Source organism: Candoia aspera, chromosome 2 (assembly GCF_035149785.1).
Source record: "Candoia aspera isolate rCanAsp1 chromosome 2, rCanAsp1.hap2, whole genome shotgun sequence".
In the NCBI taxonomy this organism is placed as follows: Eukaryota; Metazoa; Chordata; class Lepidosauria; order Squamata; family Boidae; genus Candoia; species Candoia aspera.
Genome location: NC_086154.1, coordinates 232,754,772 through 232,774,989, shown reverse-complemented (window position 1 = coordinate 232,774,989; position 20,218 = coordinate 232,754,772). Strand labels below are relative to the sequence as shown.

Below are 20,218 nucleotides of genomic sequence, written 5' to 3'. Positions count from 1 at the left end.
ACTGTAAGTGAAACAAACTGTAATTAGTTGATTTATGGCAGCATCTTAGCTTTTTAGCTTAGCTTTCTCAAGAAGAGCCAAGTCAGGCCTGATTAGTCCTTGGATGGGACTCCTAAACAACCAGTCCCACCATGAAATCCTGTAACTGTTGACTAGACAGTAAAACAAAAAACAAGAATAGTCCCAGAAGGCAGTTGTGGGATACCACTTTCTGATTATCGTCAGTAAAATTACACGGATGTGTCCATTTTATGGACACTAGGAGTTACGCTCAGCTCAGCTGGGACTTTTCCATATGTCATATAGAAATGATATACATGCAGTCAGCTTTTCTTTCTAGCACACACACACATACACAGAAACACACATTTGGAGATCGAAAGTACTAATTCCATTTTAAAAAGTACACAATTCATTTGCAAAATGTACAGAAAAAATCTTATTTATTATACTGTATCAAAGCTCTGCAGCCTGAAAGGTATACACTGATTCATAGTCCATGCATGTAAAAAAAAAATCAGTGGGTTTTGATTAGCTGTTTAAAAAAATAAAAATCCTACATTTGTTCTTATTCCCCCTCCTAGTCTTCTGCCCCATGTGAGACAGAAATGTCATGATTTTGCTGCTTTTGATATGAAAGGGCACTCTCAACAGGTAAGAACAAATTCTAAGGCAACACATAAAACTGACCCCTGGATAGCAAGAGATGTACACGCTAGATAAGAATGACAAAAATATCTATTAAGGAATGATATAATAAACAAATGTAGCTTGGAACGATGAATATGTGGCCATGAATTCATTTCCTAAAGCTGTTTGCTGTTAAAATATAATATTAGGATCACCTTAGACTATAGATCAAAAGGTTCATAATGGAAACAAGATAAAAATAACCTGCTAAACTATAATGTGGGAGAGATCCTAGTGTGCTAATTCAATTGAAAGAATATAGTGAGATTCAGAAGAGGTTTTATTTCAAGTGTATAGGTGTGCTTCCCCACCCAGAGATATGTGACCTGGGTTAAGCTAGATTATCAGCACAGACTTTTCTAGGCTTTTTCATCGCTATGTCAGGACACGATAATGTCTGTATGCATGTCATGAGACTAATATGAAAGACATACTGTGGTCACATAACTTGGAAAGTAATTGAGAACAATGCAGATACATCAGCCTTCTCCAACCTGATGCCTGCTTGTTGGTGATTTCACGAACTGAAGTCCAATGTCTCTGAAGGGAACCAACCTGAGGTAAATTGTTCATGATTGGCTTATAAAAGTTTATAGTAAATCCACCACTGTGCACTCAGAAAGTACAACAACCACCAGACTGAGGTTTTCATTCCTGCTTTTCCATTATATCATTTGATATCACTTGGTGCTTTTTTTTAAAAAATTGAAGTTGCGTTCTTAAATCCCAGTTGCTCATATTACAGATAGTATACATAATCTAAAACAAAAATCTTTCCACCTAATCTAGTGTAGTGGTGATATCTTACTTCAGACATACAAACACATATGTATATGTACATATATACACCATGTCTAGTTTTAGAGCCCATCAATGTTTCAGATGTCACAATTTAAATATTACAGGAATATTTTCAAAAATAACTTAATTTGTATCCTATGGATAGGGAAAATTTGTATTTTGAAATAAATTAATATACTGGCAAAGCAATTTGAATAAAGAGTAACTACAATTAGAAATGCTATCCCAAAGTGCTACTATATTAATATTACAGATGGAGGGATTAGAGATAAACAATCTTCTCTTCCATGCCTCCATTTTCTGACTCTTGTTCCATGTCACAAGATAAGTTATGAAGCAGAACATCTGAAGGGTGAAGTAACTGAAAGTTTCCATGACTTGAATCAAAATCTTGCAATCTTCTTGGGCACTGGCTCTGCAATGCATTCATATCTAGAACATAAAAGCATAGGTAGGTTAAAATTGCTGCTTTTCCTGTACTATGCATGTAGCCCTGGTGAATAATTATATTCAAAAACTTTCTTAATGGCTACTTAGTAGGGCCAGCCCAAGATATTTTGCTGCCTGAGACAAAGCAACAAAATGGAACTATCATCTGCCCAAGTCCAAGTGCAAAGTATCCAGTGTTAATTTATTTTAGCATATGAAAATATTTTACATATATCTGTTTCCTACTTTGGCAGTAAATATACAGTAACAAATTCAATCACTATTTTAAGACTGCATGATTTATTTTCCTAGGGCAATTGTCTCCTGAATTGATTATCCTGTAACAAATATGCAGAAACGTGTAGTGTCATCATTTCATAGTTTTCTCACAAGAAAATAGAAGGAACAGTAATAAACAAATAACAAAATTAATAAATATTTAATAAAACTTAATTTAAAAACACCTAAAGGATAATCCAGTGAGTGCCCAGTTGAGTGAAATGCAGGTGCTGAGCTGCAACAGAATTTCATGCTCTGCTTCTTGTTCAATTTTTTTACATGAGCCTTTAGCAAGAATTCACCCAGACTGGTTCCATTTTAAATAGAACACTGAAAACCCTGACATTGCCTAAATGTGCCTTAATTATTAAGCTTGTCGAACTGTCTGTTATGACTCCAGGTGTTTCCCACAATTCTGATTCACAGGTTCCATTTATCCTGGGAATGGGAACTTCCTACATTTCCCTTTATTGACATGTCCAGGGAATAATCTGGAACTCTTCTGGAGGACACAGAGACTACAAATGCCCACTTTTGGCTCCAATCCATTCAGACCCTACTGTTCACCTATTGAACTGGCTATGAGAACCTCCAGAAGCAAAAGCTGCCTCACAAAGAGCCAGGCTGGGCATGCCTTGTCAGTAGCTGGAGGAAGAAGATGGTGAAGGTCAGCTGGGAGCAGTGGGGAGCGGCAGGGGCAGGGTGGAGGAGGCGGCCTTGTCTTTTAAGGTACAATAGCATCTGACAGGATTATATTTTATCAGAAAGACAAAATGAACTGTTAACCAATATAATGCATGTACCTTCAGTACAACTCAATAGGGTGCACACACATCAGAAAAAATCAAACAAAAACCTGCACTGTACCTTTTCCAGGGTTGCCATGACAGCACTACTCTGAATGATGTATGATTTAAAGGCGGTTCTGGCACTGTATCAATTTTTGATGTTCCTAGTTGTTTCTAAAGACATGGGACTCAACATCAGGGTCATCAACCACTGACCTTACAAGAAGAGATTGAGGGAACTGGGTATGTATAGCCTTACAGTATGGAGTGAGGAGAGATATGCCAAAACTTAAGCAAGCATCTTACAAAAGAAAGCAATGACACATTTGCTCTCATTCTAGATGCAGAACATGAAATAATGGAAGTTATAGGAATACAGATTCTAGTGAACAGTTGGTAAGTAGGTGTGGTACCACTGAATTATGATTAGTGGCAGCCTTTCTGGTAAGAGAGCATGAAATGAATATTAGAAAGTTCCAGAAATGAGAAAGTATTTAGAAGAAAGTGGAAGGCAATAATGAGAAAAAGCTTTAGTTTATTATCAAGAAAGCACCAGTTCTTGGCTGCTATTTAAGTGAGCAGGCACAACTTTACAAAAAGCACAACTTTCCCCACATGTGGCACTGCCAGTCTGAAAGCGGAACAAGAAAACCTGCTGTTGCATGCTTTCAAAGTTCATCTTGAAAGTGGTACAGTTCTGGGACAAAGCCAGGGGGAAACTGATGGCAGTATCAATTACTAAAATATGATAGTGAAAATAGATTCATTGTATTTTGACAAGTTATCCAATAGGGAGGTGAAAAACGTTGTGTGCTCAAACCATTCAAGGTACAGAACAGCTGTTTGGGATGGTCTGTACCTAAACTAAAGCATGGATGTTGGATGTTTTGGTTCATAGAGAAAATAAAATGAGCTGTTTTGTTCCAGATATATACCAAAATGTGATTGCTCCATGAAAAAGTAGAGGCCGGGGGGAGGCGGGGAACAGCGCTAAGGGTTTCCTTACTGATGGCATGTGCAGACATCAGTAATGGCTAAGGAGAGGAAGCAAAAGCACTAGGAAAATCGGCCAGACTGGCTGGTGACCTATCCTGCCCTGGAAGCTTGTTCCTTATGGAGACCACTGCTCTAAAGAACAGGCACATAAGTCAGTACATTGGTGCAGGTGGGTGAGGAGTGAGCAGGGACAGCCAGGCTGATGGAATTTGCTTGTGGGCCATCATTGCAGATGCAGGTGGAGGAGGGATGGGAAGGCACTGAGGAGGTCAGGGATGAGCAGACCAAGGAGATGGGAAGAGAGGGGTAACTCACACCACCCTTGCTGTCCTTGCTCAGTACAAACACTCTGGGATCCCCTCTGGATTTCATTTTGTCTGAAACATAACAACCAAAACGATGCTCTACCAAAACGTATTTTCATTTTTGCATAGATCTCTACTCTCCAGGGACTGAAAATCAGCTCCTCAGTTATAGGCAGAATCGAAATTTCATAGGCTAACAGCTATGCATTGTGGGAAAAGATCAAAAGCCAGCATCAAACCAGCTCTGCAATTATCTTCTCTAAGAACCAACTATAATACTGCCATGACACCCCTAAGGCAAACCAACATTTTTTGGAGAAGAGCCACAGGTGAAATCAGCAATTATACAAACAAGTCTTTATTACAGTCAAAGACCAGCATAAGGAGGGTGGGGTACAGTCAGTTAAAAGCATAGAAGCTTTATTAAAATCTAATGTTAAGGAGCAGTGAAAGACTTTGTATTCCTAGGTGCAAAGATTACTGCAGATGCTGACTGCAGTCAGGAAATCAGAAGACGCTTAATCCTTGGAAGAAGAGCAATGACCAATCTCGATAAAATAGTTAAGAGCAGAGACATCACACTGACAACAAAGGCTCGCATAGTTAAAGCAATGGTGTTCCCTGTAGTAACATATGGCTGCGAGAGCTGGACCATAAGGAAGTCTGAGAGAAGGAAGATCGATGCTTTTGAACTGTGGTGTTGGAGGAAAATTCTGAGAGTGCCTTGGACTGCAAGAAGATCAAACCAGTCCATCCTCCAGGAAATAAAGCCAGACTGCTCACTTGAGGGAATGATATTAAAGGCAAAACTGAAACACTTTGGCCACATAATGAGAAGACAGGACACCCTGGAGAAGATGCTGATGCTAGGGAGAGTGGAAGGCAAAAGGAAGAGGGGCCGACCAAGGGCAAGATGGATGGATGATATTCTAGAGGTGACGGACTCGTCCCTGGGGGAGCTGGGGGTGTTGACGACCGACAGGAAGCTCTGGCGTGGGCTGGTCCATGAAGTCACGAAGAGTCGGAAGCGACTAAACGAATAAACACACACACAATGTTAAGAAGCTAAAGCACAGAAATAAAAAGCTAAAACACAAAAGTCTAGAGGGGAAGGGAAGGGAAGGGAAGGGAAGGAAATCTAGGGGAAGGGGTAGGAGCATTAGGTGAGTGTGGGGTACCATAAAGGTTAGTATAACTGTAAATACAGTACTCTAGTAAATTAATATTAAAATTAAATGCTAGTTTGTGGCACTGGTCATCATCTGGCGAATTTTAAGTGCTGCTGTGCAGAACCTGGCAACACTGTATATTGTAGCAGGGTTGGTATCTGACAGCAGCAGGGAGGTGTAAAATCATCCTGAGCGCCCTGGGTGTTTATACAATAATGGTAAAATGAGGCTAGTTCGAATGTCTGTATAATACAGGCACTGGAGGAGCACAGGCTCTGTTGTTTCTATGTGACCAGAGTCACAGGGGCCTTGTCTGTCCAGGTAAGGAACCTTCCTGTATCGGCCTTAAAGGACAGCTGAGGGGAGGGCGCGACATCGTGCCAGAGTAAAGGCCCTCTGATGGTAGGGTGCCTTGAGTTTAATTAGGTGTGTCATAGGGGAGGCAGAGTACCTGCTGGATTCACTGGCAATAAAGGTTGGGGATATGTTTATTTATATTTATTTCTGATATTAATGCAAGAAAAAAATTATGCCATGCTTGTAAATAATAGAAAAAGTGTTTATGATCAATTTGTCTAAAACCTGAAGATATTAGACCCAAATCCTATGTGTGTGTGTGTGTGTAAAACATTACTAAAAATAAGGTAGAATCAAGAATTCAGAAGAACAGATCTTTCTGCAAAGATAAATTGTATTCACTAAACTTGATCTGAGTATGAACCTGCAGATCCAACCAGTTATACTTTTGAATGAAAAACTCCTTCTGTGATAGCTGAGATACCTTCTTAAAAAAAGAAAACAGCTTTAGACTGCAATGCTAAAATACGTGGCAGGGAATAACTCAGTTAATGAGACACTGTTCTGAATATACAGTATATCTTTAGGATTGTACTTAAATAGGCTTTAATTTGCCATCTTGAATAAACAATTGATATGGAATTTTACATCTTGTTGCAACACTAGTTAAAGAAGAATAACTTTTGTATTCTTCTGAATTCTTACGTCTCAAAATAGTTTTGAAATTTAAAGGTTTGTTTTTAATTTTTAATCTGCCGTAGTACATCCTCTACTTATTTTGTTACCACACAGAAAGCTTTTCCTGTTTCATTTGGCACAACAGTGCACCCAACAGCTAAACAAGAATATCTATATGGAGCTGCAACATTTTTCATTATTCTGAATTCTAATACAGTAACTTAACAAATTGTAAAACTGTTCTTGCCATGTTATGGGCCCAGTTTAGCTACTGGTTACTGATGTAATACAAATACAACTGCTTACTAATGTAATACTAATATTATTACTGCATAGGAAGGTATTATTTTATTTATCCATTATTATTATTTTGCATTTGCTTCATAACTTAAGCAGATTTTCCATAAGCCTATTTATGGAACTCAAAAATATCACAATATTCTGTTGTTCAAAATACTTCAGATGATATATGTTGGGTTTTTAAAAAATTTTTATTTATTTTCTATCCCACCTTTAACATTTTTATAAATAACTCAAGGTGGCAAACATACCTAATATTCCTTCCTCCTCCTCTTTTCCCCACAACAACAACCCTGTGAGGTGAGTTGGGCTGAGAGAGAGGGACTGGCCCGAGGTCACCCAGCTGGCTTTTATGCCTCAGGCGGGACTAGAACTCTCAGTCTCCTGGGTTCTAGCCCGTTGCCTTAGACCAAACTGGCTGCAGATATCAAGACACAACAAAATGCAAAATACAATAAATTTAATTCTGCAAGCTCACAGAGCTTTTCTTCAAACCGAGTAAAGTAACTTACAATTTAACATTGCAAAGACAAGCTTAAAGGTCCATAGAGGCAGGGCAAGTTCATTTTGCGGCTGAAGGTTTTTGAACGGTTTCTAAAGGAGGCCTTCACATTTTCCATTTAAGCATGAAACTTAACATTTCAACTAGCAACAGAGTTTGTGAGATAGAATGCACTGGAGTAGATTGAGAGGTCTAAGGCAGTCTTTCTCACCCTCAGCAACTTTAAGATGTGTGGACCTCAACTCCCAGAATTCCCCAGCCAGCATGCTAGTTCCTTGGGAATTCTAGGAGTTGAAGTCCACGCAACTTAAAGATTCTGAGGCTGAGAAATACTGGCCTAGGGAGTCAGGTGAAAGTAAGACATAACTGAAATGTTGTAGTATTGAGAACCAAGAAAAGGTCTAGCCTACTTTACATCTAATAAGATCATTTTATTTTAAGTTCATTTATTTCTGACAAAAGGAGAATTCATTCATATGATTTCCATCCTATCAACTGTACCAACCTTAGTATAGCCCCATTATATTTACAGGCCAAATAATCTGCCTTGTACTTACACGTATGCTTTTAAAGAATTAAAATAATTGTATCTCATATTTATCCGGAAAGCTAACTCTCCAGGATAAATCTATAGTTGGCAAAAGTTAGTTTTCGTCCAGTCTCCAACCTCCTCTTTTTAGGGACGGTTGTTGAGAAAGTGGACACATGGCAGCTTCAAAGGGTTCTGGATGAAGCAGATTATCTGGACCCCTTTCAGTCAGGATTCAGGCCAGGATATGGGACTGAGACAGCATTGATTGCTCTCTTGGATGACCTCTGGCGGGAGCGGGATGGGGACAGTGCTTCCATCCTTGCTCTTCTTGACCTCTCGGCAGTCTTCGATACCATCATGGTATCCTTCTGGACCAGCTTCGGGAGTTGGGGGTGGGTGGCACTGTGTTGCACTGGTTCTCCTCCTCCTTCCAGGGTTGGTTCCAGTCAGTGTTGGTAGGAGGGGAGATGTCCAGTCCACGGCCCCTACTGTGGGGGGTGCCACAGGGCTGAGTTCTCTATTTAACATCTACATGAGGCAGCTGGGTGAGGTGATCCAATGGTTTGGGGTGAGGTATCATCAATATGCTGATGACACCCAGCTTTATATCTCCTCCCCGGGCTGTTTGAGTGACGCCGTGGATGTCCTACATCAGTGCCTGGAGGTTGTAGGGGCCTGGATGGGGTGCAATGGGCTCCGGCTCAACCCAAGCAAGACTGAGTGGTTTTGGATGTTTGGGCCTCCCAGTACCAAGGTTTTTCCATCTTTGGTCTTGGACGGGGTGGCACTGCCCCAAACGGACCCAGTGCACAATCTGGGGATCCTGTTGGACTCATGGCTCCTGCTGGAAGAGCAGGTGGCAGCTGTGGCTAAGAGGGCTTTTGCACACCTTCAGGTTGTGCGCCAGTTGCATCCATTCCTGGAATGGGAGGCTCTACTCACTGTCACTCATGCCCTTGTGACCTCCTGTTTGGACTACTGCAATGTGCTCTACATGGGGCTGCCCCTGAGGAGCATTTGGAAGCTTCAGCTGGTACAGAATGCAGCTGCCCGGGTTGTAAATAGTGTCAGCTACTCAGCACATGTAACACCACTGCTTTGGGAGCTGCATTGGTCGCCAGTATTTCCGGGTGCAATTCAAGGTGCTAGTTGTCACCTTTAAAGCCCTTCATGGCTTGGGACCGGGTTACCTGAGGGACCGTCTTTTCCCAGTTGTTTCTGCCCATCCAATCCGGTCCGGCAGGATGGGCATGCTCCAGGTCCCATCAGCCAAAGAATGTCAGCTGGCAGGGACCAGGAGATGTGCCTTTTCTGCTGTGGCACCCGCCCTCTGGAATATCCTCCCTCCTGAGATTAGGATGGCCCCAACCCTTCTGGCTTTTCGGAAGGCCTTGAAGACCTAGTTTTGTGCCTGGGCCCCCAAGTGTGTGAAGGGCCTCATTTTATGGTTGTGCTGACACCGATGGTTTTAAGATCTCTTGGCTGTATTTATATTTAATTTTCTGTATTGTTTTGTTCGTTTTTATTGTTGTTATCCGTCCAGAGTCACTGGTCTGAAATGGGCGGCTATATAAATTGAATGAATGAATAAATAAATAAATAAAATTAAGATGGTCCCACGAATTGAAAACATGGCAATGTTTGTTTTTAATCTTCATAACTAAACAAAGAGCAGAATTTTGGAACTGATTAAAGTATCACAGTATATAAAGCGTAATTGTCTATGATGTTGATTCAAAACTTATTTGCTATGTTAGTCTACTGAAATGCTTATTTGGTTTTTTCCAAGCTGTGGCTTCTCAGCTGAAGGCGGGGGGAATAATGCAAGAAAAAAAATGTATTCTTTATTATACTACAAGTTCCAACCAATCTTTTCTGTGTCTCATTTGGTCTCAGGATCCAAGGTTGTAAATGCATTGCATATATGTACAGAAAACATGTGAATTGGGGCATTACTTTTGCATCCAACTGGTTTCTATTTAGTCTTCCTGTATTCCTACAGGGAGGTAAGGCCTATGAAATCAGTCTGCATCAGATGACTAACAGACCTGTTGGGTTCTGGGGGAACTTGGCGCTTTTCCCAAGGACCTGATGGGCAGTTCTACTGAAGCCTTAGTGCTTGGAACAAGCATGTGATGAGGCCCTTGGATTGGACTGCTCCTCCTATGTGGCCTCTCATAGCACGTGCCCCATGGTTCTCCAAGAAACGAAGGAAAATGAAATGCCAGAAGAGACATCTAGAGTGTCTACTAAGGATATCCCTTGGTCAGATCAACATGAAATGCAGGGCAAAGCATTCCATTCCTATTGTTACATCTCCTTCCCATTTCAGTATTAACCCTCTACTTATTCCTTTCCCATCTACTTAGTTGTTTTTCATCTGGCTGTTCTCGCAGGCCTTGTTTTCATCTGGCTGTTCTCGCAGGCCTAGATGACCAGATTCTGGTGCTGAAGGAGTTAATAGGACAGACCGAATCATAAATCACAAATGGAATTGTGTTTCTGGTGGAATGTTATGGGAAAGAAGGGATTTTGTTCTGTGGGAGGTTTTCTGCTGAGAGTTTCGGGGGGGGCAGTTGGGCTGTTTGACTGTTTTTATGAAAAATGCCTTGTGTATATTATGGAGATATGTAAATGCCCTGGTATATTTTGAAATGGGGGGGGGGGTTTAGACTATATGTAATAATTTCTATATATAAAAATAAAAGAATAGACACAAGCAACAGTAACTTTAAATACCAGTACTCTTTGACAAAGTTCTTTACTGGGCACTACTTACCTTTGGCCTCATCTTAATCTGGTGCTTGCCAGCTCCCTTCTCTTGTTCTCTCTGAGTCACAGTATTAAAGCTGGCTTTTCTTTAAGCTTCTGAAGTTTTGCAGTATAATTATACACACACTCCATTCAGTATTCTTCTGACAATGAACATACCTTTTATTGGCTTGCTTCTTTTCCAATTCATTAAACCCAGCTGGGCTCTAATAAGGAATAATAAAAAAGGGAACCTATAGAGCTTTTAAATGTATCTCTGCAAATTTACCACGAGGGGGGGAAAAAGGTAGTTCTCCTGCCAAGGGAATATTCTGGCAACAGGACTGTGCTTAGTTTTGCAGCCACTAACCCACTTAATTAAGTGCTCTCATCTTTTTCTAGAATGGGACAATTGAAAAGACATTTTTATTTCTCAATGGAGGAAAATCAAATCCACTACAGAACAGTTGTCTTTTTTTTCCCAAAAGGATCCATGCAATCTTAAGGTTGCCAATTGCTGTCCATGAATTCACACAGATGGTAAAGTGTTAGAACATTTAGGAGAAAAAAAATAAATTACATTGCATGCTGCTCTGAGCCGGAATGGAGTGGCTAGAAATATTGGTAATAAAGAAAACATAAATAATGAAATAATTCTAGGTTTTGTGCTTCCCAAACTGTTCAAAGAACATTTTTTTTCTTCACTCACTTACTAATAAAGAAAATAAAATTATTTTCAGAAGTTCAATGTAATAATTCTGCACTTTGTATTAGGGTTAAAGAATGCCTGTCAGGTTATTATCATTAAAATTGCTGTAGTATTAAGTATAATAGTAGACAACTTATGTTACATATTCCACAGTATGCACTTTTAGAAAAATCAGCCAAACTGCTCCCCTAACCCACAAAGATTCCAGGTTGTTTTCATAGCATTCCACCAGATCAGTAAATAATGTGGTGGACTTACAATTGAAACCAGAGCTGTTTGTCTTGGGTTTGATGGACCAACAGTTTGAGAAGCAACATGGAACTCTGTTCTTATGTATGGTAACAGCAGCAAGACTCTTATACGCTCAAAGATGGAAGGATGCACACATTCCCTCAATGGAACTAGACGATTAAGTTAATGGAACTGGCGCAAATGGCAAAACTGACAGCATTGATAAGAGAAAATACTGTAACTGGATTTGTTTCTATCTGGAAGCTGCTTTTGGACTATTTGCTTGTAACGCAAAAAAATGAAGTTTTGATTTTGGGTTTTGATGATTAAAAACAAATAAAAAAAGAAATCTCTAATATATTTAATATCAATTAGGCAACTTTATTACTGCCAATTTTTATAAATAAGGCTCATTCGGTTTTTATTATTTAGCACTATATCCACTTCCAGCTCCAGGTAATTTGTATCATTTTCAATAGGACTGCCATCTCTTACAGCCATCTTTTGTATTCAACAAAATGATGAGATAGAATCCTACCCAGGTGCAGCCCCACTGGCTACTACACAGATGGTATATGATTAATTAACATAGAGAAAGGAGGAATATATCTTATTCTTCTCTTAAATGTTCAGGTTTTCTATAGGCTCCTTCCAAACTTTCTCCTTGTATGGACAGGAATCCAAGAGAAGACCCATTGTGGTTCCAGAGCTCAAGAAACCAGTACCATCAGGGTGGAACTTGAATGCTCAATGAAGGTTGTTTAAAGAAGTACAGCAGAGGTAAGTGTCGCAGTAAGTGTCAGCCCTTTGAGGGAGACAGGACTAGGAAGCCAAAGTTATGAATGCTTAATGCTACTTTTATTATAAGGTTTGTTGTTGTTTATTCGTTCAGTTGCTTCCGATTCTTCGTGACTTCATGGACCAGCCCACGCCAGAGCTTCCTGTCGGTCATCAACACCCTCAGCTCCCCCAGGGACGAGTCCGTCATCTCTAGAATATCATCCATCCACCTTGCCCTTGGTCGGCCCCTCTTCCTGTTGCCCTCCACTCTCCCTAGCATCAGCATCTTCTCCAGGGTGTCCTGTCTTCTCATTATGTGGCCAAAGTATTTCAGTTTTGCCTTGAATATCATTCCCTCAAGTGAGCAGTCTGGCTTTATTTCCTGGAGTATGGACTGGTTTGATCTTCATGCAGTCCAAGGCACTCTCAGAATTTTCCTCCAACACCACAGTTCAAAAGCATCGATCTTCCTTCGCTCAGCCTTCCTTATGGTCCAGCTCTCGCAGCCATATGTTACTACGGGGAACACCATTGCTTTAACTATGCGGACCTTTGTTGTCAGTGTGATGTCTCTGCTCTTAACTATTTTATCAAGATTTGTCATTGCTCTTCTCCCAAGGATTAAGCATCTTCTGATTTCCTGACTGCACTCAGCATCTGCAGTAATCTTCGCACCTAGAAATACAAAGTCTTTCACTGCTTCTACATTTTCTCCCTCTATTTGCCAGTTATCCATCAAGCTGGTTGCCATAATCTTGGGTTTTTTCAGGTTTAGCTGCAAGCCAGCTTTTGCACTTTCTTCTTTCACCTTCATCATAAGGCTCCTCAGTTCCTCTTCGCTTTCAGCCATCAAAGTGGTATCATCTGCATATCTGAGATTGTTAATGTTTCTTCCAGTGATTTTAACCCCAGCTTTGTATTCCTCAAGCCCAGCATGTTGCATGATGTGTTCTGCATACAAGTTGAATCGGTAGGGTGAGAGTATACAGCCCTGCCGTACTCCTTTCCCAATCTTTAACAAGTCCGTTGTTCCGTGGTCTGTTCTTACTGTTGCTATGTGGTCGTTATACAGATGCTTCAGCAGGCAGACAAGATGACTTGGTATCCCCATACCACTAAGAACTTGCCACAATTCGTTATAGTCCACACAGTCAAAGGCTTTAGAATAGTCAATAAAACAGAAATAGATGTTTTTCTGAAACTCCCTGGCTTTTTCCATTATCCAGCGGATATTGGCAATTTGGTCCCTAGTTCCTCTGCCTTTTCTAAACCCAGCTTGTGCATCTGGCAATTCTCGCTCCATGAATTGCTGAAGTCTACCTTGCAGGATCTTGAGCATTACCTTACTGGCATGTGAAATTAGTGCCACTGTTCGATAGTTTGAACATTCTTTAGTGTTTCTCTTTTTTGGTATGGGGATATAAGTTGATTTTTTTCCAATCTGATGGCCATTCTTGTGTTTTCCAAATTTGCTGGCATATAGCATGCATTACCTTGACAGCATCATCTTGCAAGATTTTGAACAGTTCAGCTGGGATGCCGTCGTCTCCTGCTGCCTTGTTATTAGCAATGCTTCTTAAGGCCCATTCAACCTCACTCTTCAGGATGTCTGGCTCTAGCTCACTGACCACACCATCAAAGCTATCCCTGATATTGTTATCATTCCTATACAGGTCTTCTGTATATTCTTGCCACCATTTCTTGATCTCGTCTTCTGTTAGGTCCTTGCCATCTTTGTTTTTGATCATACCCATTTTTGTCTGGAATTTACCTCCAATGTTTCTAATTTTCTAGAAGAGGTCTCTTGTCCTTCCTATTCTATTGTCTTCTTCCACTTCCGCGCATTGCTTGTTTAAAAATAATTCCTTATCTCTTCTGGCTAACCTCTGTGGGTCTTCCCTAATCTCTTTAGTCTGATCCTAAATTGTGCAAGAAGAAGTTTGTGATCTGAACTACAGTCAGCTCCAGGTCTTGTTTTTACCGACTGTATAGATGTCCACCACCTTTGGCTGCAAAGGATGTAGTCAATCTGATTTCGGTGTTGTCCATCATTAAGATTCACTTAATGACCAGGTGGTTCATTTAATGACCATGGTGATTCGCTTAATGACCACACAAAAAAGGTCATAAAATCAGATTGGATTCGCTTAATGACCGCTTCGCTCAACCGAAATGCCGATCCCAATTGTGGTCATTAAGCGAGGACTACCTGTATGCTTTTTTACTCTGTATAAGATATTCTTCCATGGCTCAATTAAGTAGATTGTGCATGCTTTAATGACTTTTTTCCATGAAATACTGGTATCATTGGTATCATTGGAACTACTGTTGCAAGTGTATTTGAACTTTTAAAAAATTAACAGTCCACACTATATTCATTGCACAAATTTGCAAAGACCTAATGAGCTGCTCTTCCATTGCCCTTTCTAGGGGGCTGCATTTCCAAAACTATAAGAGATACTCACCCACTTCCTTCCTCTGTACCAAGACACAAGATGCTAATTAAATTTCTCCTTCTTTTTAGAATTCGATTTTTTTTTATTTTTTTTTAACAAAAGAACCTTTAGAAACCAGAAAGGCTACAACTATACAGGAAACCCTGTATTTACCTTATCCAGGTCTAAACAGCTAACCTATTGTTAACTATTAATAGCAGCATGGTGTAGTGATTAAAATGTGGACTAAGAGCAGGGAGACCTAGGTTCTAGTCCAGCTTCAACCATAGAAGTTCACTGGGTGGCTTTGGGCCAGTCCTTCTCTCTCAGCCCAATCTACCTCATAGTGTTATTGTGGGGGAAAATTGGTGAGGAAGTGCTATGAATACCATCTTGAGCATCTAAATGAAAGGTGAGATATAAATCTAATAAATAATGCAGTTTCATTACTGTGGCTACACTGTATGACTACACAAAAGATTCATAGAAACCTCTTTACAAAAATAATGGATTAGCATAAAAATAGTATTGCTTTACAAACAAGCACCCAACACAAATCGTTCAGCTGACTGAAACATTTTCAATGTTTGTAAAACTTTTTTCCTCTCTTCTTTGGTATTGCACTGTTATATAACTTAATTTGTTTTGCCATCTGCCTTAAACACATGGCAATATTATTCCCAAAGGCATAATGCCCCCGTAATTCACTTCCGCTAAGAAGCCTGCAAAGGAAACTTTATTATAGTTGTACATGAAACTCTGTGTTCTGCAGTCCAGAACATGGCTCAAATATGTCATTCCCCCATAAATAATTCAGAAACTTCCATTCTCTGCAGTTTGCACGTAAGTATTACTAACATTCTATGGACAAAACATTCACCTGCATGTCTGAGTACTGTTCAGCTTAAAAACAATATAGTTTGAGCAAAATTGTCTTTAGTTATCAAGAAGCTTGACAGTAATCTTCAAGCTTGAAAAAGTCAGGCTGCTATGGGGAAAACAATCCTCACTGCAGGCAACAGAAGGGTATTTATTATTATTAATCATGTATTATTGATTTCATTAAATTTATTACAGCTGCCCACTCCTACATTCTCTGGGCAGCTTACAAAATCTAATACTAAGATAAAACAATTAAAAACATAGACAAAACAAAACAGCCCAGAGTCTCAAAACACCATGCGAGGGGGGGGCTGCCACCCCCAAGCCTGAGACCAAAGCCCGATCTTAAGGGCTTTTCGGAAACCCAGGCGAGTGGGTGCCATCCATATCTTGGGGGAATGCCACTCCAGAGGGCAGGAGCCACAAAAGAAAAGGCACACTTCCTAGGTCCCACAAGATGGCAACATTTAATTGAAGGGACCTGGAGCATACCCACAGTCCCTGAACATACTGGGTGGGCAGAAACAGTAGGAGAGAGGTAGCCAAACATTTTATGTATTATTCCCTTGGAATAGAAATGGTCCAGATTTTCTTGTACATACACTGCTGTCAGGCCAAGTTCCATGGAGAACCTGACAACAAGGTGCGCAGATTTCATTTAATTGATAAAAATCAAGTATATAAATTCAGTTACATCTTGCTCTTTCATCTGAACTGGACCTTATTTGACTGATAGATCAACAAGAGGCCATGTTTACAGATAATATAATAAATTGAGGACACAATTCCTGGTGATGGTGAGGAAACAGAAATGATCTACTGCTGATTCTTCTAAAGCTGTTCTATTTAAGCAGCAATAATGAGAAATACAGAGACCTATTTTGGAAGATACCAGATAGTCACCCAAAACAAAGCATATTGAAGAAAGTATTCATACTGGTATGCATGGATTTTGTAGAAGAAATCTCCCCTGAGAAAAGATACCTACACAGAGGCAGAGCTCCTTGTTTATTCAAGTTTCCAAAGGACAACGCACCTATTTGGTGTGAATTACAGCATAAAAGTAACAGCTTCCAATCTTTTCTGCATTCTGGATCACAACTCAGGACACTTTGGTCACCTAACTGCATAAAGTTGTGGGGCTGACATCAGGTAAACCAAGAAAGCAGTACAGTATCATATTACCTTTACAAGATAAACTTTTTGTATCTTGTTTATAACATGTATTCCCACGTGTTTATGGGATGTTTATGTTTAATACAGTATTTTTCTAAAAACTGGGTAAATCCACACATCAAATCTTCTGGAAAACTGAAAAGAAAAGACCCTATGCTACCAAATAGTGGTTAAGGCACCAGGCTAGAAACCAGGAGACTGGGAGTTCTAGTCCTGCCTTAGGCATGGAAGCCGGCTGGGTGACCTTGGGCCAGTCCCTCTCTCTCAGCCCAACTCACCTCGCAGGGTTGTTGTTGTGGGGAAAATAGGAGGAGGAAGGAGTATTAAGTATGTTCCCTGCCTTATTTATAAAAATAATAAAGGTGGGATTTAAAAAATCTTTTAAAAATTAGGTAATTTTGTACGATGACCTTTATCATTATGAAGTTCTTATACATTAGGAGGGACTGCAACAAGCACTTCTTGGAATATGTAAGGGAAAATATGGCTCTTTAGAGCAACTGTAGTTCCTGATCAGCTATGCTGAAAATAAAATGTAAACGCTGGGCTTCCCTAAGGCACACAGGAAACAATACAGATCTGCTCAGGAAACAATTTTAGGATTTGGAATTATGCCTTCTCTTTACGGAGTAAACACTAAAGAGCTGATCAGTTGCTCCCAAGCCTTGCTGCTGAACTATTTTGCTGAATGTTAGATACCGAAATTGCTAAACTTTACCACAGAGATTCTATGCGGTAATTTGCATTAGCTGAAATTACAAAATAAACACGCTCACATCTGTTGAGCTGAAATCACTTATTAGGATGGAAGTTTTGAACTACAACAACAGACTGGATTTTGCAAGACATTCCTGCAGCCTAAGAGCTGCGGAGCCCAAAAAGGGTTACAGAAGTTTCTCCTGTGCCAACTTCTGGTTGCATTCTCTCAGCTGTGGCCCACCTCTGAAACAGAAAGTTTTGTAATGCCTCCCATTTCCTCCTGTCCTATTCTGAAGCTGGACATAAGAGCACATTTGAGCATTTCTATTAATCATGCAAGGGACCCTTTGGTAATTTTGCTGGAATTATCTATAACCAAAAGCCAGATTTTCTATACCTTCCCAACCCAAAGTAAGGAAGATGGGAATTTTAGGATGTTGGTTTGATTATTCAATAAGTGCTAATGTTTTCTTGATTTACTGTTGGTTGCTAACACGAACAAACACTGTTGTTTACTCATAACTTAGGTGTGTGTATAAGGAAGAAGAGAAAGTGAGAGACTGCTACTCAGACATTCAAATTTGTTGTTGTTGTTTATTCGTTTAGTCGCTTCCGACTCTTCGTGACTTCATGGACCAGCCCACGCCAGAGCTTCCTGTCGGTCGTCAACACCCCCAGCTCCCCCAGGGACGAGTCCGTCACCTCTAGAATATCATCCATCCACCTTGCCCTTGGTCAGCCCCTCTTCCTTTTGCCCTCCACTCTCCCTAGCATCAGCATCTTCTCCAGGCTGTCCTGTCTTCTCATTATGTGGCCAAAGTATTTCAGTTTTGCCTTGAATATCATTCCCTCAAGTGAGCAGTCTGGCTTTATTTCCTGGAGGATGGACTGGTTTGATCTTCATGCAGTCCAAGGCACTCTCAGAATTTTCCTCCAACACCACAGTTCAAAAGCATCGATCTTCCTTCTCTCAGCCTTCCTTATGGTCCAGCTCTCGCAGCCATATGTTACTACGGGGAACACCATTGCTTTAACTATGCGGACCTTTGTTGTCAGTGTGATGTCTCTGCTCTTAACTATTTTATCAAGATTTGTCATTGCTCTTCTCCCAAGGATTAAGCATCTTCTGATTTCCTGACTGCAGTCAGCATCTGCAGTAATCTTCGCACCTAGAAATACAAAGTTTTTCACTGCTTCTACATTTTCTCCCTCTATTTGCCAGTTATCCATCAAGCTGGTTGCCATAATCTTGGGTTTTTTCAGATTTAGCTGCAAGCCAGCTTTTGCACTTTCTTCTTTCACCTTCATCATAAGGCTCCTCAGTTCCTCTTCGCTTTCAGCCATCAAAGTGGTATCATCTGCATATCTGAGATTGTTAATGTTTCTTCCAGCGATTTTAACTCCAGCCTTGGATTCCTCAAGCCCAGCATGTTGCATGATGTGTTCTGCATACAAGTTGAATAGGTAGGGTGACAGTATACAGCCCTGCTGTACTCCTTTCCCAATCTTAAACCAGTCCGTTGTTCAGTGGTCTGTTCTTACTGTTGCTACTTGGTCGTTATACAGATTCTTCAGGAGGCATACAAGATGACTTGGTGTCTCCATACCGCTAAGAACTTGCCACAATTTGTTATGGTCCACACAGTCAAAGGCTTTAGAATAGTCAGTCAAACAGAAATAGATGTTTTTCTGAAACTCCCTGGCTTTTTCCATTATCCAGCGGATATTGCAATTTGGTCCCTAGTTCCTCTGCCTTTTCTAAACCCAGCTTGTACATCTGGCAATTCTCGCTCCATGAATTGCTGAAGTCTACCTTGCAGGATCTTGAGCATTACCTTACTGGCATGTGACATTCAAATTTAGGATCCCATTAAAAATATTCCCAGAAGACTAAACCTGGCTCTGGGTTCATGAGTTGCCCTTCATTCATAAACATCTAAAGAGCAATGTGCCATTTACAGTAAGTGTTCAAGAGCTGCTCCTTTAGCAATTTAAAAATATCAATTTCTACTTTGCTTAACTGTACATAAGCTATGTATTTTTCTGTACATGTCTTTATTAAGTATCCAGTCACCCTACTGAGTATTTAACCTGACTTGATGGAACAGAACATTTAGGACACAGTAATGTAAACTTTCATTTCCTTCCTGTTCTAATTATCCAAACAACTGGCTGTTAATTTATCTACATAAAAGAAGACAACTATTTAGCCTAGCATGAATGTAATTTATTTCAATCATTTTCTTCCTGTTCTTAAGTTAACTGACAGGCCTTTATTACAAAGCATGTAATATCTAGTATTGGGTTTTGCATTTGTGGGAACTTGCCTCAAGGCCATTTGTAAAGCATACGTGTGCACCAAAACCAACAATTGCCAGTTAGGTGAACAACCACCTTTAAATTTTCAATTAAATACCTTAATAGTCAAAATCCATCAAAATTCTATATATGCATATATTGGAGCAAATAAAATACTCCCATTTCTAAATATCTGCATTTGCTTACAGGTTTCTGTAGACTGAAATTTCTGGCAAAGGCAGGATATTTATGGGACTACACAGTGTAACGTATTTGCCACTCAATGGCATATTTGGCATTAAACATTTTAAATTCATCTAATTTCATTATTTTATTTTTTTCAATAAATTGATTGTGAAAGTGAAAGGTCCCCTGTGCAAGCACCAAGTCATGTCTGACCCTTTGAGGGGACGCAGCTTTCACAATGTTTTCTTGGCAGACTGTATCAGGGTGGTTTACCATTGCCTTCCCCAGTCGTCACCTTCCCCAGC

At 40.2% G+C, this 20,218-nt stretch overlaps 1 protein-coding gene across 1 annotated transcript in view; it reads right to left on the bottom strand.

Annotated features, from left to right (window-relative positions):
- Positions 1 to 444: 444 nt before the first annotated feature.
- Positions 445 to 20,218, bottom strand: part of ARHGEF28 (Rho guanine nucleotide exchange factor 28) — a 71,826-nt gene continuing 52,052 nt past the window's right edge. The window contains exon 28 of the mRNA XM_063295513.1: positions 445 to 1,923. Within this exon, the coding sequence (XP_063151583.1) occupies positions 1,754 to 1,923 (170 nt within the window). The 3' untranslated portion in view covers positions 445 to 1,753. The remainder of the gene's footprint in view (positions 1,924 to 20,218) is intronic.